The 27,671-nt window shown below is 45.2% G+C and overlaps 2 protein-coding genes across 3 annotated transcripts; one reads left to right on the plus strand and one right to left on the minus strand.

Moving 5' to 3' along the window:
• The first annotated feature begins 5,306 nt into the window (after nt 1-5,306).
• MARCKSL1 (MARCKS like 1) lies at nt 5,307-11,288 on the plus strand. The gene is made up of 2 exons (XM_042439678.1): nt 5,307-5,660; nt 9,598-11,288. The coding sequence occupies exons 1-2, from the start codon at nt 5,553-5,555 to the stop codon at nt 10,219-10,221; spliced, it is 732 nt and encodes a 243-aa protein (XP_042295612.1). The 5' UTR covers nt 5,307-5,552; the 3' UTR covers nt 10,222-11,288.
• Nucleotides 11,289-16,657: 5,369 nt separating this feature from the next.
• Nucleotides 16,658-25,750, minus strand: HDAC1 (histone deacetylase 1). 2 transcript variants are annotated; one of them, XM_042439677.1, is made up of 14 exons: nt 25,614-25,750; nt 24,945-25,062; nt 24,658-24,732; nt 24,343-24,481; nt 22,195-22,336; nt 21,320-21,412; nt 21,106-21,214; nt 20,597-20,737; nt 20,181-20,289; nt 19,940-20,070; nt 19,656-19,802; nt 18,691-18,739; nt 18,251-18,293; nt 16,658-18,154 (listed from the first exon to the last, which is right to left on the minus strand). In XM_042439677.1, the coding sequence occupies exons 1-13, from the start codon at nt 25,686-25,688 to the stop codon at nt 18,266-18,268; spliced, it is 1,356 nt and encodes a 451-aa protein (XP_042295611.1). In that variant the 5' UTR covers nt 25,689-25,750; the 3' UTR covers nt 16,658-18,154; nt 18,251-18,265. The 2 variants fall into 2 exon arrangements, with proteins under 2 accessions (XP_042295611.1, XP_042295610.1); XM_042439676.1 differs by having other exon boundaries at nt 16,658-18,293.
• Between the last annotated feature and the right edge of the window lie 1,921 nt (nt 25,751-27,671).

Consider the following 27,671-nt stretch of genomic DNA (forward strand, 5'->3'; position numbering starts at 1 on the left):
GCGAATAAATCAATTGTCTAGAGAAGAGAAGGGATGGGATTTTTTATATATATAAATTAATTAATTAATGGCCAGCTCCATCAATTAAGAAAGGTCAGCGATGGAAGGGAGGCGCTTGGCTTTCGATTGTATTGGCCATCCATTTCAATTTCTCTAAGCTCTTTAGACCTGGAAGGGGGAGCGACTGGCACATCTTTCTCTTTGTCTGGCTTCTGGGCCGTAGTAATCTGGGATGAAATGGCCATCAGAGCAAAGAAAAACATCAGGCGACTACATCCATCTTTTCCGCAAGGCCTTGGGTTGAGAGAAGTGTGGGCCGTGGAATAAAAAAGCAAGGATGGAGATCTCCGGGTCTTTGCTTTATTTCTAAATCTTGGAACACTGGATTTAAGAATGTTTTCCAGCCAAAGACAATTTTTCAGAAGAGATAGAAATGGAATATTTTTCCAGTGTTCCAGATACAGACCGCAATCCAACGCCAAGTTGATGGAGTGTAACTTTATACGCAAAGGGTATGAATCTCTATTTAGCAGGCGCAGTCTCAAATATGTAATCTTGGCCTGATTCCCAACCTTTGAAATTGGATCGCAGGTTCAAGCGACCATGGTTCCCACTTAAAACCAAATCGCTGAACCGATTCGGAGAGGGTGGCCATGTGCTCGACCCATTTAAACCACTGATGTTTTTGCGTCTTTTTCAATGAATCAATTCTGCACAAGTGTGAACCAGATGCGGATTGGAATTGATTTAAATTTGCCCTTCGGCCGGCTGGAGCGGTCCATTTTGAATCGATTCATGCATGAATGTGAACCACAAGTGGGTTATTCTGGAGGGGGAAAAATGCGATCGGGGCAAATGTAGTGTGAACCACGCTCCACTGTTGAATCGATCCATCGATTCAGATCGCACACCGATTTATCCGTAAGTGGGAATGAGGTCCTTCATTTTTTCCATTTTATATAAGGGATACCATTTTGCTCTGCCATTATATTTAACGGGGTTCAAGCATCTATGGATTTTGTTGTCCTGGAACTAAACCCCAGGGCCCCACTGTATCAATACTTAATATTAATTATTGATACCAGTTTTGCCCGCTGTGCTGGGAGGAGGAATGTGTGCTTTGGAGGGGAGAAATAGATGAGCCACGCTTTCTCCGCATCCAGTGAAATGAAACCAGGGATTCCCACTTCTTCAAAATAAAAAATTGAGAGCGAAAGAGAAACAGCGTTTCTGAAACGCCAACCGGGGAAAGTGGAGTGTTGTAATAATCTGAGTTACGGCATCCCAGAGCATGAAAACCCCACTGAATGCAATCCCCTGATTCATCCCTTCCCTCCAATCCGCTACTATAGCCTGCCCAGCTGCATTGGGCACTGAAATCCAGTTTCTCTTTGCAGAAAACCACAACAAGCAACATGGGGAAGTACCAAGAAAAGACGAATAAGTCTAAAGCAGAAGACCTCATTCAACCCAAGGGACGCAGATCCATTTCCGAAGAAGTGTGTGGGTGCCATTATCTAAGGGTGGGCAAACTACCCTGACGTGGTTTGTCTAAGCTGGAAAGGCCTTCCAGAGTCGAGAAGAACGATGGGATGCGCAATCGGATGAGCAAAAGCATTTTCTTTTTTTACTCTGCTCCAGCAAGAAAGACAAAACATAGGAGTTTATCCCACTGGGGCTAATTTCAGCATTAAAGAGAGATTAAAGTGCATTTAAAGCATCCCGCAAATAAAGCAGAAATGGTGAGCATCACATACAATTGCGCAAATAAAGCAGTATCAGAAATGCATTGTCGCTGAAATCCCAAGAGTATAAAGATGCACATTGATGCTTCTTTGTGACCACTTTAATGGCGGGTTTTGCTTGATGTTGTGTGAAATCGTTTCGCGTACTTAGGCCATTTTTCCGGGATATTCACAGGATAAACTCCAATCCCTTTCGTGTGATAAACTAAATAGCCTTCCGGATAAATGAAACACAAGCTCTGGCTTCTTGTTCCCCGGAGTTGGCCTTAAATCTTGAGAAGGCTCACCCCTGGAGTGTGCAAATGGTCACCCAAAAAGCAACCAAAGGAGAAGGAAACACATGGAGACGGGGTTTAGCTATGGGTCCAAAATGCAGGATTTGCTCCCTCCAAAATAAGAACTCTGCCATTTCCTAAATGAATTTATCCTTCAGCCCTACATTTCTATCCTTGCAAAGAAGGAGACTTAGAAACCCTTCACACTTAGGACTCAACTTATGTTTTAAGTTAGTGCAAGGCTAGAAATTTGGGGGGCTGGGGAAATTTCATGTCGGGGACCCCAATATCCGCATTTTGTGCCCATAGCGGTGTGGGTTGTGCGCCTTCCAATTGTTTCCGAATTATGGCAACCCTAAGGCAAAGCAGTGTGGCATAGTTGGGCTATGACTCTGGAGACCAAGGTTCAAGTCCCTGCATGGCCATGAAGCCCAATGGATGATCTTGGGAAAGTCACACTCTCTCAGCCTCAGAGGAAGGCAATGGCAAACCTCCTTGGAACAAATCTTGCCAAGGAAGCCCCAGGATAGGATTGTCATAAATTGGAAATACTTGAAGGAGCCCTTGTTGTGTAGCAGTTTGAGTGTCGGATTAAGACTCAGGAGACCATGGTTTGATTCCCAGCTCAGCCACAAAACCCATTGGGTGACCCTGGGCAAGTCACACTCTCTCAGCCTCAGGGGAAGGCCATGGCAAACCTCCTCCGAACAAAATCTTGCCAAGGAAACCCTTTGCCGTAGGGTCTCCATAAGTAGGAAACGATAATACACATGACAACAACATGGCAAACCTCTCGGGGGATCTTCTTGGCGAGATTTGTTCGGAGGAGGTTTGCCATGGCCTTCCCCTGAGGCTGAGAGAGCGTGATTTGGCCAATGTCACCCAATGGGTTTTGTGACCAAGCAGAGAACCAAACCCCTGGAAATAGGAGGAGGAAATAAGGCTTTAGTGGGTTGGGTTGGGTCAGGGGTCTCTCACCCTCTTAGCTGTTCCTCTCTAAGCCACAGAAAAACAATGCAAGGTGTTGCAATGGCTGGGATTGTCCTTGGAATCTGTTAATCAGTTTCCACCGATAAATTAATCAACCCAGTGGCCATTAAGTCATGCAAATCCCATGCTGGGGGTGCGATCTGACAACGTTCCAGCATTTCAGAGGGGAGGGTCGATGTCGGACCAGAGTTCGGACACGTTACCGGAATCATCCACAGCTGCGGTATCCGGGGGGATTCTGGGATTTGCGGTCCCAAAAAGTAGCTTTTCTGGGTTTGGTTTTGGATGCCAAGACAGTAAAGCACACAAAGGTATCCCTTGCCTTGTCTCTCCTGGCCGTCTCCCTTTTCAGTTTTGGATAGTTAGAGGTGTACTGCTTTGGATGGAGAGCAGGGTTCGAATCCTGGCTCAGCCACGAAACCCACTGGAATATAAAGAGTGTGTGTATATCCGTCAGGGGTCTTATCGGAGAAGAAATACACAATATATAAACATTGAGCCAGTCTAACGTAGTGGTTTGAATGTTGGACTACGACTCTTATTATTATTATTATTATTATTATTATTTATAACCCGCTCCTCTGAACGATCGAAACGGCTTACATTAAAACAACCCAACACAATACAATAAAAATATAATACCATTATAACCCTACCCTCCCTAACCCTCCCATCAGTAATAGTAAAGTAATAGTAAAATACAACAACATTAATAATGATTAAAACAACCATTTGATTCCCTGCTTGTTCATGAAACCTTGGGCTAGTTGCACTCTCTCAGCCTCAAAGGACAGCAATGGCAAACCCCACTCTGAAGAAACTTGCAGAGAAAACCCCACAATGTTTTGTTGTTGTTGTTGTTGTTGTGTGCCTTCAAGTCCTTTCCGACCTATGGCGGCCCTAAGGTAAGTTTCTTCGGGGAGGGTTTGCCATCGCTGTCCTCTGAGGCTGAGAGAGCGTGACTCTTTAGGGTCGCCGCAAGTCGGAAACAATTCACACAACGACAATGACAACCAACCGCTTTGGTCCACGGAGGTGCCATGTTTCCCAATGCGGTTTGTTGGAGACCTCTGCCCTAAAGGAAATTGCCCAATCCTTCTAAGGCTCCAGAAAAAGCTAGCAGCCTTACTGCAAATCCTGGGGGCAACGAATGACACAACTGGATGACAAAGTGGTAACTAAAGGTTGTGAAAAGGTTTGGGATGTTCGCAAGAGGTGTTTGCAAGCGGAAAGGGTGATCGCAAATGGTGGACCCGGCTCTCCTTCTTTGGAGGTTTCCAAACAAAGGTCAGATAGGATCAAAGACATGCAAAGGTATGGGTCACCACCATCAGCAAAGGATTAGACTGGATCACTCCTGGGGATCCCTTCCAGATCTATAATTTATAGGTGATCTCAAATGCAGTAATACTACAAAATGCAGTTGTGTGTTTTTGCGTTTTGTATTTTGTGTTTTGTGGTATTACTGAAACGTGGTTACTTACATATAACTATATGATCGTTGTCTATATGGTAGAGTTGTGGTTTCGTTCCTTTGGGGCGTTGTTGTGATATAGTTGTAATCTAGTTCGATATATCGTAATGTGATATATATACTGGTCTCAAACTGGTTTATTTCTGCAGTGTGTTTTGGACCTATATTACAACTATGTCCCAAAGGAACGAAACCATATCTCTACCATATATATATATATATATATATATATATATATATACACACAACGTAAGTAACTACATTGCAGTAAATACTACAAAACACAATTGCGTATTTTGCGTGTTGTAGTTTATGTTTTGTAGCATTACTGCAATGTAGTTACTTACATATAACTACATGGTCGTTGTATACTTCAATTCCTTTATCTTTCACTCTGGAATAAGTTGCATTTCTAGTTTTCACCCCAGTTAAAGCAGTATCAAACTGGATTATCCCTGCAGTGTGGAAGCCTCAAAGTCCTAAAGTGTCACCTTTTTTACCTTTCACTTTAGAATAAATTACATTCCTAGTTGCCACCAGAGGTTTCCCCAATGAACAAGGGATGAATAAAAGGCTCCTGGCAGATAAAGCGGTTTTAAACCGGATTATCCCCGCAGTGCAGACGCAGGGATGCTCCAAAGCTCCATAGAGAATGATTGGGAAAAGAGGGGAGGGGTGAGAGCGAGAGAGAGCGAGGGAAAGAGGCCACGCCCCCTTCAACCGCCCGGCCTTTCCTATTGGACAGAGGCGTTCTATGCATGGCCACGCCCACTCCGCCACCGAGGCTTTAAAAGGGCGGCTCCGGGCGCTCGGGCTGCAGAAGCCAAGCGGCGCTCGAGGAAGGCGCAGGGTTTGCACTGGTGTGGCAGTTTTATTTTTGACCCGATAAGGGACCCGATCCCAGCCTTTTGGATCGGGAGTAAAGGGAAGGAGGACCCTTCTCCGTTGTTGCTCCGGAGGAAAGGCTTGCATTGGGGAATCCCTGAGCGCAGCCCCACCTTTTTGGAGGGCCCCGATCCTCCATTTACCTTCCCTTTACTCTCCGGTTGCGCCTCTCCGTTGGCCATCATGGGCAGCCATAGCTCCAAAGCCTCCAAGGGGGACGCAGTGGTCGCCTCTGCCTCCCAGGACGCCGCCAACGCCGCCGACGCCTCGCCCTCCAAGTCCAACGGCCAGGTGGGTGCCTCCGTGGAGTAGACCCATTGAACCCAATGGATTTACTCGCCGTGTAAGGAACAATTCAAAGGTCCGGGAGGGCGTTGGATGCTTTTAGGATAACACGTGTCTTTGGGAGGGGGGGGCGATCCTAGCAGACACATGTGTCTTTGGGAAGGGGTGAGGATGGGGGAGGTCCCGATCCCAAACCGAACTGAACCCATTGCAAAACTTACCTTCTGGATCCCATTATAAGTTTTGCAACCTTTAGGATCCGACCCGATTATTTTGTTTGTCTCTGAGGATTCTCACGTTCGGGCTAGACACGCGTGTCGGCCCCATAAGATCCCAATGGGAGGAACAAAAGGGGTGGGGGCTCCATCAAACCTTGGGGGGGATGGAGGTTCCTAAGTTTTTAATGTGGAGTGGTTTTATAACCCGCGTTTCGTGTGAATGCGCTCCCTGGCGGCGCTGACGCGTGTCTTCTCCCTGGAAGGCGGCGTGGTCCGCCTTTGTTCGCCTTTGGCTCCTGGAGGAAAAGAAGAGGCAGCGAGACGCGCCGCCCCCCCGAAGCCCCCTCCTCCTTTTCTCCTCCTCCTCCCTCCATCCTTTGCTCCAGAACAAAGGGACGATCCCGAGGCAGACCAAACCCGTGCAGACGGCACCGGACCCCTCCCTTGCACCCCTGGACCCCTCCTTTCCAAAAACAGGGGGCATTTCCCACCCATTTGGCGACCCCAGACCCTTCCAGAGCTGCAGGAACGTGTGAATGGGCTCTTAAGCCAAACCCGTGCCTTTTTTGCCAGGGCTGGACCCTTGTCTGCCTCCTTTCCAAAGAAAAGAGGGGATCACCCCTCATTTGGGGACCCCAGACCCTTCCAAACCTGCCCAAATTGATGCAGGAACGTGTGAATGGACTCCTAACCAAACCCGTGCCTTTTTTTTTAAGGGGGGGGTGGACTGCTATCTGATTTCTTTCCAAAAGAAAGGGGATTTCCCACCCATTTTGGGACCCCAGACCCTTCTGAAACCTAGATAAATGCAGGAACGTGTGAACAGGCTCTCTGCGAAACCCGTGTCTAGCTTGGGCTGAAATGGGGTTGGGTGGAATGCACTGCTGTTTTTGCACACGCAGAAAAACACACGGGTGTGTGCTAAAGAGTTGGGGGGTGTCAAAATCCGTGCAACCCGTGACCTGCTTTTATGAATCGTGCTTGCAGCCTTCTATCTATCTATCTATCTATCTATCTATCTATCTATCTATCTGTATATATGAGAGGGACAGTATGTATGTATGCATAAGAGACAGGGGTTGCATTGCACAGAAAAAAAGCCCAATGCAGAACCCACAGACACAAAATATTCCAACCTTTTTGCAATCCTAATGGTGACAGAAGTGGGAAATTGTGTGTGTGTGTATGTACACACACACACACACACATTATAAGGAGAGGAGGGAGATGGCAGTGCATCCCCCATATATTTGCAATCCTTCCTTTTTGCAATGCAATCCCTCTCCCATTCATTTCTCTCATGTGTGTGTGAGGGATTGCATTGCAGAAAAATCCAATGCAGGGGGGGGAAACCCTACACACAACACATTCCAACCTTTTTGCAATCCTAACGGTGGCAGTAGTGGGATATATATATATATACATATACATATATTATTTTATATACAGTATGTATATGTATTTTCCACTTCTGCCACCATTTGGATTGCAAAAAGGTTGGAATTTTTTTTTGGGTGGGGGTTCTGCATTGGTCCTTATTTGCAGTGCAGCCCCTCTCTCTCTTCCCCCTCCATTGTGTGTTGCATGGAGGACCCCTGACTCCCAGCTTTTGGGGTCCCCCCTCCCAATCCTTGCCTGGCTGGCCCCTTCCTTCCCTGCCTTGTTGGCCCAAAGGAGAGAAAATGGGGCTGTTGGGGTGCTGGCGCCCCCTTGTGCCCAGCGGAGGGAGCGTCCTTCCCTCGCCTTGTTTGGGGGAGGATGGAGGAGCAGGAGACCTATTTAGAGAGAGAGGGTGGCTGGAGCCTTGGACCACGGTTCTGGAGACTTGGGTCCGAATCCTCTTCGCTCGGCCATAGAAACCCACTGGGTGGGCAAGTCACGCTCTCTCAGCCTCGGAGGGCGACCATGGCAAGCCTCCTTGCCAAGGGGACCCTATGAAAGGGTCAGCCTTAAGTCGGAAACGCCAAAATAATGGCTCCAGATGGTGCCAGTCAGGTGTGTCTCAGACCCGGGAGAATTCAACTTCGCTGCCAGAAACTAAAAAGCAACCAGAGGGATCCATATTCTGGTAATAACTGTGGCTAGACCAATGGGAAAAAGCACCGAATTCCCTGCAGGACAAGTTTTGAAAGCTTACAGGGGAATTTGCCACCTTTGGAGCTGGCTTGGTAATAGGGACTTCGGAATTTGTCCTACGGTTAACAAGGTTGTTCTGGGTTTGTAAAAAGAGGAAGAAATGGGTTGTGGTGGTTGTTCCTAACCATTATTTATATACTACTTAGATCTTGTTTAGATCTACAACAGTGATGACCTCCTTTTTACCCCTTTAGATTTGCTTTTTAGACTCAGATTAGCTTTTTTAGGTCTGCAATAATGCCAAGTGGCATACTCCAGTAAAGCATGAATACACACAGACACACATCACTGTATATATATTTAAGCATGAAGTAAGTCCCAAGAGGAATAGGTGCATTGCATCACCTGTTGAGTCACAACAGTGAACTCAGTGGGTCTACTCCAGTTGGAACTGACCCATAGGATTTGGGGCGTGCCATTCATGTAGTCCATGGAATAGATTTTGGGGTGGACAGATCACAGAAAGCTTGACTCCATGAATGTATTCTGGCACATGTCAAACCCTTTACTGGTGAGAGGATACCAAAATTGTGTTTGAAATCACACAAACACGTCATAGCCAAACCGAACACATGCCACGCTTGGATGGAAAGGGCTGTAACTATTTCTCACTACATTGTTTGCAAACAGCTTTTTCTTGTTTAAATGCTGTGGCTTGAAATAGGTTTTTTATGGTGTCAATCATCTAATTCTGTTTCAGCGTTGCCCTTTTGTGTGTTTTACCTGTTGTTTAGCTGTATATGTATGTATTGGTTTGGGAGGGAAGGCGGGTTGTTATTCTGCCTTCTCCCTCAAATTGGGAGTCACAGCAGCGTACAAATTTAAAACAAGAGATGCAGACCAAGCTGGAGTGTGTCCAAGCCCTATGAGGGGCTTAGGGATCTGGGGATGTTTAGCCTGGAGAAGAGAAGGTTAAGGGGTGACATGAGAGAGCCATGTTGAAATACTAGAAGGGATCCCCTATTGAGGATGGAGCAAGCCAGAGACCCCGGAGCAATGGGCTCAAACTCAAGGGGAAGAAATTCCACCTAAAGGTTAGGAAGGACGTCCTGACAGTAAGAGCTGTTGGATGGTGAAAGATGATGCTGCCTTAGAGGATGGTGGATCTCCTTTGGAGGCTATCGTTTGAGGTGCTTTGATGCACGGCAGAAGGGGGCTGGATTGGATGACCCTTGGGGTCTCTATCAACTCCAAACTTCTATACTAAGGTTGGCGTCACTGTGGCCAGTTCAAGTGTCTCCAGGAAAGATGGTGAAGATAACCAGCAACGGCCACCAATCCTGTATCCTGGCCCCCCTTGTGTCACTTTACACATAGTAGAGGTGCTACAAAAACCAAGTGAATTGCAGAGATACATATCAGGACACCAGCAAGAGTGTCCCAATGCCCATGAGCACTTTGTAGCTATGTGCATCAGGTGTGCGCATCAGTGCCTGATAACACTACAATTACTTGGCTGGCTCCCCTAAGGTCATGGCAACCCTTTCCTGAATACTGACGTTGTGAAATTGCCTGATTTCTTGCAGATGTAAGTCCTAGTCCATAATAACGATAGTAATGGTGAGGCGTTGTCTCTCTTTCCTCTCCAGGAAAACGGCCACGTAAAGATCAACGGGGACGTATCGCCCAAAGCAGACGGCGAAGCCACTCCACTTAACGGGAACGGATCCGCAGAACCGGTCAAGGAGGAAGCCAAGGGGGAAGCCGGCAGCGGGGACGCCATTGAGCCGGCCCCAGTGGCTGAAGGTGGAGAGGCCAAGGCGGACGGCTCGGCAGGAGCCGCAGCCTCCAAAGAAACTCCGAAGAAGAAGAAGAAGTTCTCTTTCAAGAAGTCCTTCAAACTGAGCGGGATCTCCTTCCGGAAGGCCAAGAAGGAGTCGGGAGACACATCGGCCGTCTCCTCTCCCAGCGAGGAGCAAGGCAAAGCGGAGGCCAAGGGGGAGGAGAACCCGGCTTGCGCCGCGGCAAGTGAGGCGGAACAGGCTGCAAAAGAGGAGGCTGCCCCGGAGGAGAAGGTGGCCGCCCCTGCCGAAGCGTCGGCCCCGGAGGAGCCACAGGAGGAGCCGGCCCAGCGGGAAGGAGCGAGCGAAGCACCCGTAGAGGAGGAGGAGAAGCAACAGGCGCCAGTGTCGCCTCCCAGCGAGAGCCAGGAGGACACAAAACCGGTGGAGGTGGAAGCCAGCGCTGCGCCTGCGGAGCAAAAGGAAGAGTAGAGCCGACCCAGCGTCCACCTAACTTAAGAGAAAACGGGGGGAAAGGACTTTCTTTGTTTTGGTGCCATCCTTCTCATCCCAGTTGACCCAACGGGACTGCTGCCTTGTTCATAGATCCACAAGCCGCGATGCCACAGAGCACGAGTCTCTTCTTCGAACTGATGGGCTTTCCCCCCCTCCTCACTCCCGATGGTTTCCTTTTCTCATCTGACACCGTTAAACAAAAAAATAAAGTGTGAAATGCCCCCCACCACCATCATCATCACCACCGCCACCCCTTGGATAATACTTGGTACCCTGTTCCGCCTCCACTGGTATCACTCAGGAGTCTGCCTTCTTTGGAAAAACAGAAAAAAATATCTTCTTTAAAACTCTTTAAACGGAAGGATAACTTTGTTCCTGGACAGAAACTGGAACACTGCTCAGTTTCGTGAGACTCCCAAATAAATATTAACCGCCAAGTCAAGTTTTGGCCTCTCTGGTCTTTGGTTTCTACTAATCCTCAAAGCAGCTTCTTCTTCTTCTTTTCTGTTGTTGTTGTTATGTTTTTTGTTTTGTTTGTTTTTTAAGAGAAAAAAAAGTCCAATAAACCAGCAACTTGATCTGTTCTTCAGAACGGAGGATCTTCTTCTTGATCTCTCGGTTTACATTCCTGGTTCTGACTTCATTTAAGAGTATTTTGTGCTTTTTTATAGAAACCAACAGTTTAAAAGAAAAAGCTAATCTGGTTAGTTTTTTATAATGTCTTGCTCTTTGGCTTTAAAACCATAAAGCTTGTAAGTCCACTGTGTTTAATTTCGACTTCAGAGGGAGATCTTCTTTGGATTTATTTTGGGGAAGGGGGGGCTGGGACGCAGAGGGAGGGGGCGAGGGAGGGAGGGGAGAGTGGGGGCTGTATGATGTGACTTGGATTTTTTTTGTTTGTTTCGTTTCCTTGTCTTTGTAAATAATTTTTTAATGACCCAACTTCTGATCTGCAATTTTCTAACTCCTAAAATAATAATAAAAACAAAAGTTGTATGGGTCTTATTGTAACATTTGAAAGGAATAAATGGTGACCCCCTTTACGGACGAGGCGTGGGTTCTTCTTAACCGAGGGAACGCGCACCTTTTACGCCAACTTGAGTTTGGGTGGGCGAGGAAGGAAGGGAGGACTGAAGTCCTAAATAGCTTTCTTCAACATGGTCAGGAAGGATAGGATTGCATGACCTTCCGGATGGTATCGCGACTGCAACTCCCAGCAGCCTTAGCCAGCATATCCAATGGTGGTGGATATTGGAAGCTGCAGTTCAGCATCTGGAAAGCTGCATGATCCTCTCTTGCTCTAGGCTTAGCACAATGGTGAGTGGTATTCTGTACCCATTCTTGTTGTATTCACTGATGTTAAGCCCTGAGCAGTTAATCCATACCTTGGTTCTGGATGCGAAACCTTGTAGCTGCTCAGAAAAGTGCCAACAGATTGGGTTCCAGGGTGGGGCAGGGGTGGAGACTGGCTGCCTGATGTGTAAAGCAGCCATGGATGGGTTGTGGCGATTGCAGAAAGAGGGATATATTGAGCTTTGTTTGCCCAAGTTGGCAGACAGTACCCATGCCATGTTTTGGGCCTGCCTTGAACCCTATTGAAGGTGACCTTCCACATTCACAATTAACTGGGTCCTTTCTGTGCATGTACAGGTGTGGGTTTTTCCCTCCATTGCACTGCATTGATAGGTTAGGGAAACAAGCTGTGCCTTCCAACTACCTTGCCATAGCAGTGAGCTTGGAACCAGAATCCAGATATGCATGCAAAAATCTGCTCCTGTTTCTTCCTCCTCCACTGCAAATAGCTGTAGTATCAAGCTTAAATGTTTGCAAATCCTGGCCACTCCTTGGGTGAGGTCAGTCTTGATCAAACAGTCCCTACATTTGACTTTGGGTTGGAGTCCTGAGACGGAATGCAAATTGTTTTTGGTTTTGATGATCCCGTGTTTGGGGATTTCTTGTTGGCACAGGTGTGTGCTTTGTGGAACAGCCCCAGTCTTGAATGGGCAAGAGAGCAATGTGCATCTGGGAGAGGGATGCTGGTCCGTGATGGACTTGCTCTGCAAGCAAGCATCTTCCATGTTGTGTTGCCTGCGTCTGGCAGCCATTTTAAGTCTTCCAAGATGAGCAGGCACAGAGATGCCTCTCAATGGCCATGATAGGACTAGGAAGAGATGCTATTACTGTGGTTTAAGATGGAGGCTTAAAATGGGAAAGGGCTTCCCAACCAAGCCTATTAATTTGGAAATCTATTTTGCTCAAAATAATAAAATAGTATTGAATCTGGATTCCCAAGAGCAGAGGTTGAAGGTGGCAATTACACAAAGAGTATCTCTAAAGTTGACACTTGGCTTTGCAAGCGCTATGACCATTAAGCTGGAGTAAGATTTTATTCACGATGTATACTGAAATACATCTTTCTAAAACAATACAGGGGATCGTGCTTGTTCTGGAAGGGGAGGTAGAAAAATAAGCCTCTTCAGGCACTTCCCGTAAGTAGGTTGTGTTGGATTAAGTGGACTCTTACTTGTAGGGAATGACCATGAGAAATCCGTTGTATATTTCCCTTTTTCCAATTCGCTTGTGCGTCTTTCCCTGAGGATAGTTTCTTTTCTTTTGTCCAGGGCTGTGGAGTTGTGGCGGCGAACCTTCAACTCTTCCGTTTTGCTACTGTCCAAACCAGATGGTTTCATAAATGGCAAGTGTATAGTAATTAGTAAAATAACAATAGTAAAACGGTAGTACAAGGCATGACATCACCTTGTGAATCCTAAGGCGACTTAGATGGGCAGAACATAAAATACATTCCTTTGATTAAAATTTTTGAACAAAGCAAACTTTCCTAAATGCCTCTGAAAGTCAATATGCAACCAGGCATTTTAGTATTAACATGGTTTTTGTTTTGAAATCAGGATTGGAACTGTTTTACTTAATGGCTTCCAATTCCAACTCCGTGGCCCTTTTGTCCCTGTGGTCTAGGTAACCATTTGCCCAGGCTGCTTGGGGCTGAAGGGTAGTCCACCACTCTGCATCTGGAGAGCTGCTGGTTCCTCAACTATGCCATCAAACGCTATGTACTCTTCCACTCCTCTCCACCAATGCTTAAATTCAAAGCTTAAAGTGAGTTTGTGAGGTAGTTTAGGGCAAGAAAAGTGAGCTGGCATCACTTCATAACCTCCTCCAGAGATAAGGAAAGGATCTGTGGATCAGAGCATGATCTGGTAGAAGGACTGCTGTGATAACACCTCTGCAGTAATTGCATACTTTAGATTATACCTTTTAGGTTGGGCGGGCAAGGCAATCTTTTTGGGCTGTTGCTGTTCTTTCTCACCTAAATATTTTGATGAGCAGTTGCTCCCCATTCAAAGTAATGTATCATGCTCTCTTCCGCACAGACTGTTACCTTTGCTTCTAGGATTAAGGTTTTTTTGGGCTTTAAGAAAATTAATAATGGAGTTTGTTCTTGCGGCATGACTGTTCACGCTTGGGTTTTGAACAGAATAAATGTCCCATTTTGATTTTCTAGCCAGAGGCCACATCTGTACATTTCAGCATGTTTTGGTGTGGCTTTAGGTTTAGAACAGGCTAAACCTGCATTTCAGTACCTCTTCATGAAGTCCACTTTGAAGGCTCCCATTATCTGTGTATCTACACTATAGAGTTACAGCAGTTTGATATCACTTTAAGTGTCACAGTTCCATCTTTCAGGCTCTTTGGATGGTATTTGCACTGTCCAGAACAATAGCACAAGAGATGCCTTGAAAATGCCCCCACCAAGCTACAAATCCCAGGATCCCACAGGATACAGCCCATGATGTTTAAAAGTGGGATTGAATTGGTTAAATGGTGTAATATAGATCCCTGCTGCCTACGATGCTTCTAGCATTCATAATCTCTGTTGAGGATTGGATTGGATGGCCCTGGTGGGTCTCTATAATCTACTGTTTACTTCTGAAAAACCATTTTTGCATTTAACAGATGCGTAGGTGGCTTTGTTAATTCTGCTTTGGCCTTGGTTACCTACCAAAAACAGTAGCAATGCCCTTGTCCTTGTGGGGAGATAATACGTTCCCTGGCGCTGAGAGAATAGGCAAATATTTGTTCATGCAGAACAATCTCCCAGGGAATAAGACGGAACAAATGATGGCAAAAAGTGATCTATTGTGGCTCCAGTTTGGCAAAATGAGGGGATGGGGTACAGCACTGGGGTTACAGCTGAATATTAAGAAAAGCAATAATGACGGCAACAAGATTTCCTTACTTTGGCTCAGTCAAAATGAAGACTTAAGGAAGAGATCAGGAAAAGACTAGGATTTAGGAGAGCAGCTATGAAGGAACTAGGTAAGAACTTCACGATTAAACATACGTCATTGAGTATTACGGTCAAAATCATCCCCACCCCAATATTTCCAGTTTCTATGTAGGTAGTGAAAGCTGGAAAATGAAGAAGCTTGACGGGAAGAGAATCGATTCGAAGTGTAATGGAGAAGAGTTCTGTGGATGTTGCCAAAAAGACAAATCGATTGGTCTGAGCACAATTTCTCCTTGGGACCAAACTGAGGCTGCTGTACTTTGGATATACCAGGAGATGTGGACTCAAAGATGATGCCCAGTAAAGCTGAAAGCAGTAGAGAAAGAGGAATACCATGCTACAGGTGTGTTGACTGAAGCAAGGAAGCCATAGCTGCCCTGGATCTGGAAGACCTGAGCAGGGCTGTGGGTCAAAGTCAGCTGAACAGCAAATAATAGCAATAGCATTGGAGGATGGATTTCAATCCAAAGTACATCCAGCACAGATGATCTCCTCGCCATCCCTTCTACATTACCCAAGAAAGAATAAACCATGTTTACTGGACTCTTTCCTGTTCAAGAAGTGCAGAAGTGGCAGCAACTACTGAAAGGGCCCGTCAATGTACACCAGGAAAAGATCAAATGTATTGCAGCTAATCTCATTTTCAATGGGTTGCAGGGACCCCTTGCACTATTTAACAGCGACAACACCACTTTATGAACATCAGATTCCTGTCCTCTTTTAGTTTTTTCCAGGGAGGATTGCAATTTGTGGCCCCTGAGGCAGGAAAAAAATGTCTTCCTTAGCATAGTTTTTGGCCCATCCCTGGGTTTCTGGCAGAGAAATGCTGCATATAAACTTTTCTTTAATCTCAAAAGGGCAGGAAGAAGGTCGATCAAAAAGAAAAGGGACAATGTTCCAAGGATGACTTTCCAGCTGAGGAAAAAGAAGCAGCTCCCAATTTGGTGCCTATAAGAGTGTATCTTAAATCATTGCTAAGCTGCATGATAGATTGCTGAAAGATTTGTTGTCTTGTGCCTTCCAAGTTGTTTCCAACTTATGGCAACCTTATCATGGGGTTTTCTTGGCAAGATTTGTTCAGAGGAGGTTTACCACTTCAGTATTTCTTGGTGTGGCTTTAGGTTTAGGCTGTAGGTGGGTTTTATGGCTGAGCAGGGATTTGAACCCTGGTCTCCAGGGTCATAGTCCAACACTCAAAACCACTACGCCAAGGGGAACATAACCCCAGCAGAAGCAAAGAGGGAAAAGGACATTCTTTTCTATTATGGAAACATCTACATTCAACAAGTAGGCGCAGGAGAACTGCAGAACAAGTATGGCAGGAGCTGTACTTTTGCAGATTGGTAGTTTTGTGGAACATTTAGCCTGTCAAAGAGCAAACTGCAAATCCCAGGATCCTACAGCACTGAACCATGTCAGTTCAAAGTGGTGTCAACCTGCATTATTTCTGAAGCGTGGATGTAACCTAAGGCAAAAGCTGCACTTTTTGAGTCTGAGTCCAGAAACAGATTGGGAGCTGTTAAGATTGGTAGACACTTTGCATGCATCCAGATGTAGCTAGTGGCTGTTTCTTGTACTACCTGCCATCTGAACGCTGCAGGCTTTTTCATTTACTCAGGTTGCTGGTCAGCTGCTGTGGAAAGATCTCGCTCATTAGGTATGTTGCATATTTATTATTGTTTCTTTCAAACTGTTTTAACCTGTCCTGTGAGCTGCCTTCGATCTCAAATTGAGAGAAAGGGAGGGATATTAAAATACAGCCGCCCCTCTGTTTTCAGGGAGTTGAGATCCATGGTTTTGATTATTTGTGGAGGGGCGACCTCCATTAAAGTTAATGGCACACGCAGCCATTCAAGCATATGGAGTTTGAATATCTGCGGATTTCTAAATTTGCAAGGGGATCGGGAATGGATCCCCCATGAATTCAGAGGGAGGACTGTACCCCTCTTTTTTCTCCTTTGCAGCTAAGGGAACAGCTCCCTGGCTTAGGACCTGATCCAAGACCAGCGCTATCCTTGTTTTACATCATCCTCTGTAAAACTTCTACATTGGCAACTCATCTTGTTCTAAAGCGTGCAAACCGTAAAATAACGCACCGTCCCAAACAGAGAAACAGACCAATTTTATTACAAAGGTTTTTCTTTTCTTTCCAAAAAAACGAAAATAAAAGTTCTTTCTTTTTGTGTTGTTGTTTTTTTAAAAAACCACAATATATATATCTTCCCTGTCCCGCCCCCAAAACACACAAATACAATGATCTTTCATTTCACCAATACAAGTATCAAAGAGCAGGAAGAGCTGCGTGGAACTTGCATCTGAGAGACTACAAAACAGCTAAACCAGAGACTTAAAAAAATAAAAACCTTTCACCCCCCCCCCCCTTCAAATCCCCATATATCCCCCAAAAGCCCCACCCAGAGTGACATGGCTATCTTATCAGCATTGCTGGCTCTAAAACCCAATATTCCACCACCTTGCCCTTTTGGAAAACCCCACCCTGCGTTGTTGAAACCATCACCTGGACCCTGGGTGAAATGCCACGTAACTTGGCATTACTGTGAAGAGGTCCTTTTGGAAAAGGTGAAATGCCATCCTTGGCAGTCACTGACTACATGTAGGCCGGATTAAAAAGCGTGAACTGCGTGAGTGGCATTCAGAGAATGAAACTGGATGGATTCACATTAGCTTCTGAGAAAGAGGAAAAAAAGGGAGCCAGTTCTTTCCCAGAATTTAGAGCTGTGATTCCCACACTTTGGCCTTCCAGATGTTTTGGACTTCAACTCCCACAGTCCCAGAACATTGACCAAGATGGATGAGGCTTCTGGGAGTTGCAGCCCAAAACACCTGGAAGACTAGAGTCTGGGAATCGGAGGGAAGCAGTTGCAGGAGGCTTCATGTTTAAGAGCACTCCCGCCTACCTTTATTCTTCATCCCAGGTCCTTTTCACATTATAGTTATAGTACTCTGATCCCACTTTAATTGCCATGGCTGCTTTCTATAGACTCCTGGGATCTATAGGTTGGCGAGGCACTAGAGCTCCCTGGCTGAGAAGTCAGTCTCGCACACAAGTACAAATCCCAGATTCTCATAGGATGGGGCCATGTAAAGAAGTGGCCTCCATGTGCTGTAACTGTAGTGGGATGCCAACAAGCCACAACTCATGCTTACCGTGAACAGGGTGAATTCTTTCATGGGTTCGAGTTGCAATTCCTCCCCTACCCCACCCCACCACTTTCCCCAAAAGATTTATGGCTGTATCCATACCTCAAAAATAAACTACTTAAGGAAAAAGAAGTCAAAAGCCTTCCCCCGGGGCGAACAGTTTCCCAAGGGATGCCGTTCTTTGAAAAGAAAGGGGAAGTGCAAGAGAGAAGGAGAGATTTTAAAATTAAAAGATTTAAAAATGTACGAACACGTCCCCAACGAGGCAGCAGCAGCAGCAGGAGAAGAGGGACGCCTCTCGAATAACACACCAGATAATTCCCTGGGGCCAAGCTGGGCTTTGGCCTGAGCAGGATCGTCCTCACCGCTCGCCCAAGAAGAGGGCAACAAGGAACTCCATCTGGACCTCTTGTCTCCAATATATTTATATAGAAATATCTACAGAAAAGTATAAAATCCAAATCTTGTGAAACAGGAGGGTACCAGAGAGAGCAAAGTGAGGAAGTGGGAGTGAGGGGAGGGCTGAGGAGTTACCCGGCTACCAGCTTCTTAGGTCGATTTCGTTTCCTCCTTTATGCTGTTGGGAGAGAGAGAGGTGGTGCGTTAACAGGTTTCGCTGGGATAAGCAAGAAAAGCAGTAAATGCTCCAAATGAACAAGCCATACTATTTACTTGATTTATATCCCACCTTTTGCTCAAAACAGCCATTCCCAGGAGTAGCAATTGACCTTTTAAACAAGTTGCAGGCCCTTGTTATCTTTGCAATATTAAACACTGCAAGTGGAGCTCTTCCACCTTCAACCTTTTCCCCCCTCTCCCTTTCCCTTCTTTTTGGAGAGGGTTGGCCCCAGCAGTCCTAAAATGGGAAACTAGCTCCAAAAGCCTTCCTTGTTATAGAGCGAAGTGATGAGCCAAGGGCACATCATGGGGCAAATATCATAGACAGCAATCAGCTTAAGAAAAAGATCACTCACCTTTTGGGCTCCACTGGTTCCTCTTTTGCTTTATCTTCTTCTTTTACTTCTGGAAGAGATCACACACAATACAGTGTCTCCCCATTAGAAATTTAGCTGCAGAAAGATTATCTGGAGAGATGAGCTTTCTGTTACTGTTTTGTGCCTTCAAGTAGTTTCCTACTTATGGAGACCATAAGGCAAACCTATCACAGGGTTTTCTGAGGCTGAAAGTGTGTGACTTGCTGCCCAAGATCACCATTGAGTTTCTAATGTTCAATCCACCACACCACACTGGCTCATACCCTGGCTTTTAACACACTTGTAATCTCCACTTGTTCTTTCTAAGTTTGCCCTGTTGCTTCTGGTTATGCCCATCCTCCTTCTCAGCTAGCACTCAAGGCTGTATCCACGCTGAGAAGCTACAGACGGTAGAATTTAGTTTCACCAAAATTTAAGCTTTTAATTAAAAAGAGAGAGAACTTTCTAGCCTTTCTGGGTATGGAGACACACTTAAAAATGTGAGCACAAGTCCTGATGAAATCTCAAAAGTCAGAGAGGTGACTGGCAACTTCCAGTGCCTGGGAACGAATGTACCACATTTCTACTTATCTGTTCCCCAAAGCTAGCAAAATTGTGCAAACTGGTTGAGATAGGAATATAAATTAAACAAAGCTGTGTTTTCATAATTGTTGCTGGCTAGAGAAGGACACAGTTCTTGATAAAGAATGTCAGTTCATTTGCTTTTTAAGTGCAAAGTATTCACGTAGCCCCACCTCAAACACAAACCTCCATTAAGGAGTCCATTAAAAAAGACAGAAAGAGAGGGAGATAAGTAAATAGCTAAATCTATTTACTTCTCCCCATCTCTTTCTGTCTCTTTTTCAATAAGCATATTCAAGGGTTTGGAGCTGGTGAACTTAAGAATAAGGACTTTGCAAAATAAGAAGAGTGTAATTGGCAATTTGTTCTGGGTTTTCTCCCACCTTTCTTTTCCTCCTCCTTCTCCTCTTCTTCTGTCTTTGCCCTCTTTGCCTTCTTGAAATTGGCAACGTTTTTGCGGCCACCTTCCCCTTCATCCTCTGAGTCGGAGAATTCCTCATCGCACGCTATCCTCTTATCTGATGAGCGGACTAAGGAGGGGAGGAAAAAAGAAAGGGGTATCAGATTTGGCTTATGCTCCTCCCAAGGAGCAGGCATCTATTCTGAGGCTAGCACTGGTCACAGTTATGTGGATCCCCATGTTGCACAAAATCTTTGTGGTCCTCACTGGAAATTCGTTTATCAGGATCTTCCTCATCTTCATCAGCACTGTCTTCTGGCACAGCATCCTCTGGGATAGGCTGCATCTGGACTCCGGGAGCATGAGGAAGCATTCGGAGATTCTCAAAGAGACGCTGCCTAAAGCGAAGAAGCCACAGAGACATCAGCCCAGAGCAGCCCAAAAGGCACAGGGACAGACAAACAGATGAGAAAAGGGACCAACCTCACTCAAAAGCAGCAAGACTTACTTAATCTTCTCCAGATACTCGTTGGTGTTTTGGTTAGTCATGTTGGAGGGGCTGATGTGGAGCTTGAAGTCCGGGCCAAAGTATTCAAAGTAATCGTTGTAAGGAAGCTCTGCAAAATAATTTTTTTTTTAATATTTAAAAGCGGACAGAGAATATTTGATTATTTATTCAATTTTTACTCCGCCTTTCTTCCACCAAGGGACCTCAATTTGGCTTACCAACTTTAAAATAGAAGTTGGCTAAATATACAAGACAAAAGAAGGACCTCCACAATCTGGGAGCAGCCGCTGAGAAGGCCGCATCTCCCTTGTTCCCACCAAATGAGTGTGTGATGGTGGTGGAACTGAAAGCCCTGGGCCTGCTTTTGCAAAGGGGCAATTCAATTTTAAAGCAACATTAAATAAGCACTACTTTACCATTAGGGATCTCTGTGTTCAGCGCCACGGCAGTCTCATATGTCCAGCACCTGGCTACGTTGCGGATCGTGTAGCCGCCTCCTCCAAGCATTAGCATAGGCAAGTTAAAGCTTTTGATAAACTCGACACACTTGGCATGACCTGGGATGTTGGGGAAGGACAGAGAAGACAATGAAGGAAGGAGTTGCACAATACTGGGGGGAGAGGTGGATAATGAACTGGCAAAACTGGGGAGGGTTGGAGGGGTTGGTTCAGAAGGCTAAGACTGTTCCAAGAGAATTGTCTTGGAGAGACATTTTGGATACATCAGTGAAAGCAGGGCTGGTTCCCGAATTATTGTGCAAGACAAGACAAAACTCTTAAGACCCCCAAACTGGCACAGTGAGGGACTGAGGGGCACATCTTCTCGTCATGCAGGGAAGCCTTGGAGAACAAAGTATCTTTGGAAGCAGAGGACCACCCCTATAAAGCCACACGCCCCTGACCTACCCACTAGAAACCTCTCTTACCTTTAATGGTCAGATTAAAACAGCCCAACCTGTCCCCTGATAAGGAGTCAGAGCCACACTGCAATGCCACAGCACTAGGCTGGAATGTCTCCATCACTTTCGACATCACCTGTTCAAGGCAAAAACAAGAGCACACTTCAAACATCTGAGCCAGGGAGCACTGCAAAAGGAATAAGGAGCACACCAGTGAGACAGAGTGAAAATGGGAATTTACCGGCTTGAAAATGGCTTCGTAGGATTCATCGTCAATCCCGTCCCTGAGAGGGTAGTTGACAGCATAGTACTTCCCTTTGCCTGCACCAATGTCCTACAGGAGTAAAAGGAAAGGATGCACTATGTAATCACAGCCAGGGCCCCAGCATCAGCAAATGTCTCCCTGCCCACATTGCAACATGGCTATTCTCCCTCTGCATTAATCATATAAGGCAGGCAGGCAGGACACCAGTCTCACTGCTTTGTGCCAGAGCCTGGAATTAATGGCTTCAAAATAAGGTCAACATTCATAATATGTTACATTTCTTCAAGTGAGGGCTGTGTCTGTTTCCCCACAATCTAACATTAACATGGAAAGTTTCCATTTTGTCATAATGACTTATTATTCCATAAATGACGGAGGCATTTTTGATAAACTTTTACTGTGTTAACTCCCCTGCAAGAAACTGACTGCTGCTGTAGTCCCATTGCCAAGAATTGGTCTTACTTATTTCTTTCTTAATAACAGAAGCTGCACCAGATACATGGCGAACAGCATTACAGCAAGCCATCCAGAAGTGCAAATGGACTTGTAAAAAGTTGTGACCATACACCTTGCTTCCAGGGGAATTTCCAGGAGCACATTTAGCCTTGGAGAGAAACTAGATGCACCCCATATGGCTTGCACTTTAAGCGAAAAACAGGTTAGGCTTTGTAGCCACCATAGTAGATTAAACATCAGGGGTGGAAGTTACACCAGGGCATGCTGCCATAAAGTACAATGGACAAAAAAGCCTAAAAAGAGTAGGCTTCACTGAAAGAGCAAGAACGATGTTAGGAGGAACCCTTAGCATCCAGAGAGGATAGTGGTGCTGGTCTCCAGGTCTGCATTCTCACCCGCAGATCTCCTGTTCCTGGGAAGTACTCGCCATACTTATGAAATGATGCCGTCATGACACGGTCTGTGGTGTAGAATGCTTCCTCCACACCGTCACCATGGTGGATATCAATGTCGACGTACAAGACTCTCTGGTGATACCTGTGGTTGTAAAAGGGATGTCAGGCTGGCGCATGGAGCCCAAACATTGCTGCCTCTCACCAAGCCCACAACTAATCTGCCCACACACTTAAGAAAAAACAGAGGACACCTTCTGGCACCTTTTCTGCTTTCAGGACTACAAGGAGATAAAGTTCTCAAACATTTTCCCTACAGGAAACACTCTCCATATCAAAAACCCAAGCCATGGAAACCAAGCACCCGCAAATTCCAGGGTCCACATGCCCCAGACCAATCCTGCACATTGTCAATCCACCTGAACACAAATATCTTGGAACATTTCCCCCTTGGCTGACCCTGGTAAGGGAAGGTCAGAGGGAGCTATGCCAACCTGCCAGACTCAACATCTCTGATCCCTTTTCCATTCCCCAGAACATGTTTTGAAAAGCTTTTGCATCAGCCCTAAATGTCAAGGATCAGGACTAACTCCTGCCTGCAGGCCACAGATTATGAGAAGAATGGTCAAAAAGGCAGCACTCACAAACACACACAAGAAGTTATACCTAGGCAGATTTTTGCCAAAGAAGATCGTCACCTGTTACCAGCAGTACCAGGGCAGACACATATAGAGGAGTTTTGTTCAGTGCACAGGGCACAAGAGTAGCCGTGTTGGAACAAACCAACCATTCCTCTAATCCGGCATCCAGCTTTCCACAGTGGTCAGCCAGCTATTTCTAGTTAGCAGGACATGAGCACAGAAGTCCTTTCCCAATGTTGTTCATCAGAAATGGCAATTCAGTAACATGTTATGTCAGCACCTGAATGCAACACAGATCCATCCTGGCTAGAAGCCAGAGGAAGAGTTATCCTCCATTAATCTAAGCCTTTAGAAAAGCCACCTAAGCCATCACTACATCTTGCGACAGAAAGTTCCGCAAGTTACATGCTACATGAAGACCTCCTTTTCTCTGACCCAGATCTTCTGAGAACATGGCTGTCCACATGACACCTCTAATATTATGAAGAAGAAAATCTTCATCTACATTCTCCACTTCATGCATCATTGTAAAGACCTCTGATATATCTCTTCTTCATCCCCTTTATTCTACACTTAGAAAAACACAAATGATGTAACCTTTGTTGTAGGAAAGGTAACCCACTTTCCTGATCGTTTTGCTTGACTTCTTCCTACACCTTTCCTATTATATCCTCTGTGTGGCGATGAAATCGGAACGACAGAAAATAATTGTGGCAATACCTCAGATTTGTACAACAACATGATGATAGTGGGAGTCTTGTTTTCATCCCCTCCGCTAATGATCCCTAGCATTGAATTCATCCCTCTCACAGCTGTCACCCGCTGAGTTGCTATTTTCCTTGAAGGATCCCTGACACAACCTGCAAATCCTGGTTAGTCACTGGCGGTTCAGACTCCTTCAGGCAGGAACCAGCGGGGAATGTGACTGATTATTAGCACTTGACATTAATAATAATAATAATAATAATAATAATAATAATAATAATAATAATTTATTTTACTTCATTCATAATCAGCACAACTTAATCCAGGAAAAGAGGAGAGGATCTTAAATAGCTTTCAGACTTGACGAAATAAAACAGCTATGAAAACTGGAGCATGGAGCATTTGTGAGTTCCAACTGGGCTGTATCAGAGACATTTCTTAAAATGAAGGGCAGTGTTGTTTTAAATTGGGGGATTTTTTGGGGGGTGTAAAGTGATATAGCTTTAGATCTAACTCAACACAAATGGCAGCTTCACACTGGTCTTTGGCTAACTTTGTTGCATTTGGGATGAGGGAGCTGAGGCATGTGGGTGATGGTGGGTGGGAACTGGTGTGTTTTGTAGCTGCTTTAAGCTGGGGGAAGTCACCCCTCAATATATGTATGTGTGTTGTTCACATAAGCAAGAACCATATCCCCAAAAATAGTAAAAGCATACAGATATTTTTAAGGAGCTCATATTAAATGGCCAGCTCATACTTCCTCTGCCAAAGTTATCTCATTTCAGAGGTCTGAGTTCTAACGTACTTGAGCAACTCCAAGATGGCCAAGACAATGTCGTTGACGTAACAGAAGCCCGACGCCTCCGACTTCTTGGCATGATGCAAGCCTCCTGCCCAGTTCACTGCAATGTCTGTCTGTTGCTTGTTTAGCTTCACTGCACTGGCTGCGGAGAGAATAGCAGATCGATGAGACTAACACTGGATTTAAGTCACAGTTATAATTCCATACTCTTTCACCTGAGAATTAAGCATCACTGAATACAGTGAGCTTTACTTCTGAGTAAAGAAGCACAGCATTACAATATCTCAAACTGTAATTCATTCTGCCTTTATTACTTACCAACCGAGCCTCCTGTAGAAAGCTGACAAAACTCAAACAAGCCATCAAAGACGGGGCAATCCTCTCCAACATTGACTTGGAAAAGAAAGCAAAAAGAAAAAAATTGACAAGACAAATATTAACTGGAAGTCATGAGCAGACTCAGCACGACAGATATATAGAGCTCTTGAAATTGACTTCAGTCCAATTGTAACAATACTTAGGGTATGAAATCAATTTGAAGAGTGGGTGAGAGTGGCAAGGGAGAGGAAGCCTAACCAAAAAAAAGCGCCAACATCACAACTTACATCGTTGCATCTGCTTGCTGTATTCGGACATGTTATCTGGACGGATCGAGCGTAGAAATTTGATGTAGTCATCACTGTGGTATTTGGTCATTTCCTCAGCACTAGCTTTGTAGGGTCGCTGGAATGTCAGAGAATTAAAAAAAGCCCTTATTAATGCCACCAATTTTGAATACAGTTGATGATCTTCTCAGCATGTTTTCCAAGCAATTTCATGACCCTGGGCAACACAGAAAGGGAGAGGCAATGGGAGGCTCTATCTTCAACTTCTTTCATCTAATGGTATAAAGATATAGTCCTGTAAGTCTGTAGGATCAGTACATAGAGAGATCTTGTAGCGCCTTTGAGACTAACTGAAAGAAAGAAGTTGGCAGCATGAGTTTTTCTAGACTTAACTCTACTTTCTCAGATGCATTTGGTGGAGTGGAAGCCAGGGACAGACATCAGATTGAAGACATTGGAGACATGCCTACAAATGGCCACATGAATTATGTTGAACTTACAGAAAGGAGACAACTGGGATAACTATACTGAATGCGAATAGATTTCCATCTTTTCTTCTATTTACGTTTACCAATACCGGCCTTGGATTTTTGTTGTTGCTTCTCTTTATGATGTCTTCCACAAATGTAGATTTTTCAAAGAAAGATACCACTGCATTTTTAAACTTACATAGATTTCCATTTTTCTGTAAAGGCCGTAGTTCAGAAGGAGGTTATGCGTCATCCTGATCCTGTGTGGCTTCATGGGGTGGCCTTGGCCATAATAATAGTTCCCAATGTCCCCTGAGACAGGAAAAAGAAAAGACAAAGTTTACATTATGCTGCAGGCATCTTAAACATTGCAAAAGGCAACAAGGACCAAAAAGAGAATTCCTGCAACGAATGCAGAAGGTTTCAACTTTATTCTCTGGCACCTTTAGTTAAAAGGGCTTCAAATAAGATAGTGATCCCTTGATATCTGCTGGGGTTTGGTTCCAGGACCCCCATGGATACCAAAATCCATGGGTTGTCAAGTTCATTGAATACAATGGTATAGTAAAATAGTGTTCTTGATATAAAATGGCAAAATCAAGACTTGCTTTTTGGAATTTATATACGTACATTTTAAATATTTTCAAGTTGTGTATACTACAATTTTGATTCAAATCTGCATTCAGCCATGGAGACCCTCCCTGGGTGATCCGGGTAGAATTCAAAGATATAGCTGTGTTTGTATGTAGACTCAGTATGTAGAGAGATCTTGTAGCACCTTTGAGACTAACTGAAAGAATGAAATTGGCAGCATGGGCATTCATAGACTTTAGCCTGCTTCCTCAGATGCATTTGGTGGGTGATCCTGGGCAATTCACACACTTTTGTGAACTCTCTGGGGTCTTCTTTCTTGATCTGTCTGCTGCCCTCTCTGATTTGCCTTACCATCTCATGGGACATTATCACACAGAGGAAATTGGAAGGTTAACTAAAGGTTAATCTGGAGTCATCCAAGGTATTTCATACAATTTCACAAAAGATTTTCAAACAACATGCAAACGCAACTCAATCCAAACGCAATCATGAGACATCCCAGGAATAGCTGAATTCGGAACAATATCGAATTTATAAATCCTTTCCCACTGCGAATTCACAGTCAATTCACATTTGCGTTAGTATGAAATGCTTCTCCAGTTCGGCCATGGGATCCTGTCCTCCCTGCGCATGTGCAAACATGCTAATTCGAAATAAAAAAGTACATACTAATGTGATATGTTCATTTTCCATTCATGCTGCTTTCTCTTTTGGATGGACGCTGTGTTCATCTGTGCGTGTGATAATCTACTTGCATTTTCGGATTGCCCCCCCTTCTTCTTCTTTCAGGATGGTGATACATTCCTCCGTGTAAAAAAGTCCTCACTCTCGTCAAGTAACCCTTACTACTCCCTGTACCATAAGAGTCCACACTACCAGTTTGTTCCTCCTACCGCCCCAACACCTTAACTACTCCTTCCTCCTGGCCTCACCCTCCTCCCACGCATCAGGCAAAAGGTGCAGCCCTTGGTCTGCCTTCTTTCCAGGAGCCTCCCTCAGGAAGAAAAGAAACTCCACCTCAACGTTAGGAAGAACCTCTTTGAGAGTAAGAGTTGTTCAGCAGTGGAAGATGCTGCTTCTGAGGAGCATGGAGGAGTCTCCTTCTTTGGAGGCTTTTAAACAGAGGCTGCATGCCCATCTGTCAGATGTGCTTTGATGATGTATTCCTGCACAGCAGAAGGTGGCTGGACTAGATCAGTGGTTCCCAAACTTTGGTTCTCCAGGTATTTTGGACTTCAACTCCCAGAAGCCCCAGGCAACTTGGCCAACAGCCTAGAACTCTGGGAGCTGAAGTCCAAAACATATGGAGGGCCAAAGTTTGAGAACCACTGGACTAGATAGCCCTTGGGGTCTCTGCCAACTCTATGACCTTCTATGAGAGCATAAGCCAGATACCCAAATCTTTGTTGTTGTTGTTCTTCTTCTTCTTCTTGTTGTTGTGCTTCAAGTTGTTTTTGGCTTATGGAGACCCCCAAGGTAAGGCTATCATGGGGGTTTTTTGGCAAAGTTTCTTCAGAGAGGGTTTGCCACTGTTATCTTCTGAGAATGCCAATCCCAAGCACCTCCCTCCTTCCCATGCGCCCCTCTTCATAGGCAATGGTCAGCCTCCTCGGACCACTTAGAAATCCCCTTTTAAGTCAGGAAACTTGGGGTTGGGGAGAAA

Source organism: Sceloporus undulatus, chromosome 9 (genome assembly GCF_019175285.1).
Source record: "Sceloporus undulatus isolate JIND9_A2432 ecotype Alabama chromosome 9, SceUnd_v1.1, whole genome shotgun sequence".
Taxonomy (NCBI): domain Eukaryota; kingdom Metazoa; phylum Chordata; class Lepidosauria; order Squamata; family Phrynosomatidae; genus Sceloporus; species Sceloporus undulatus.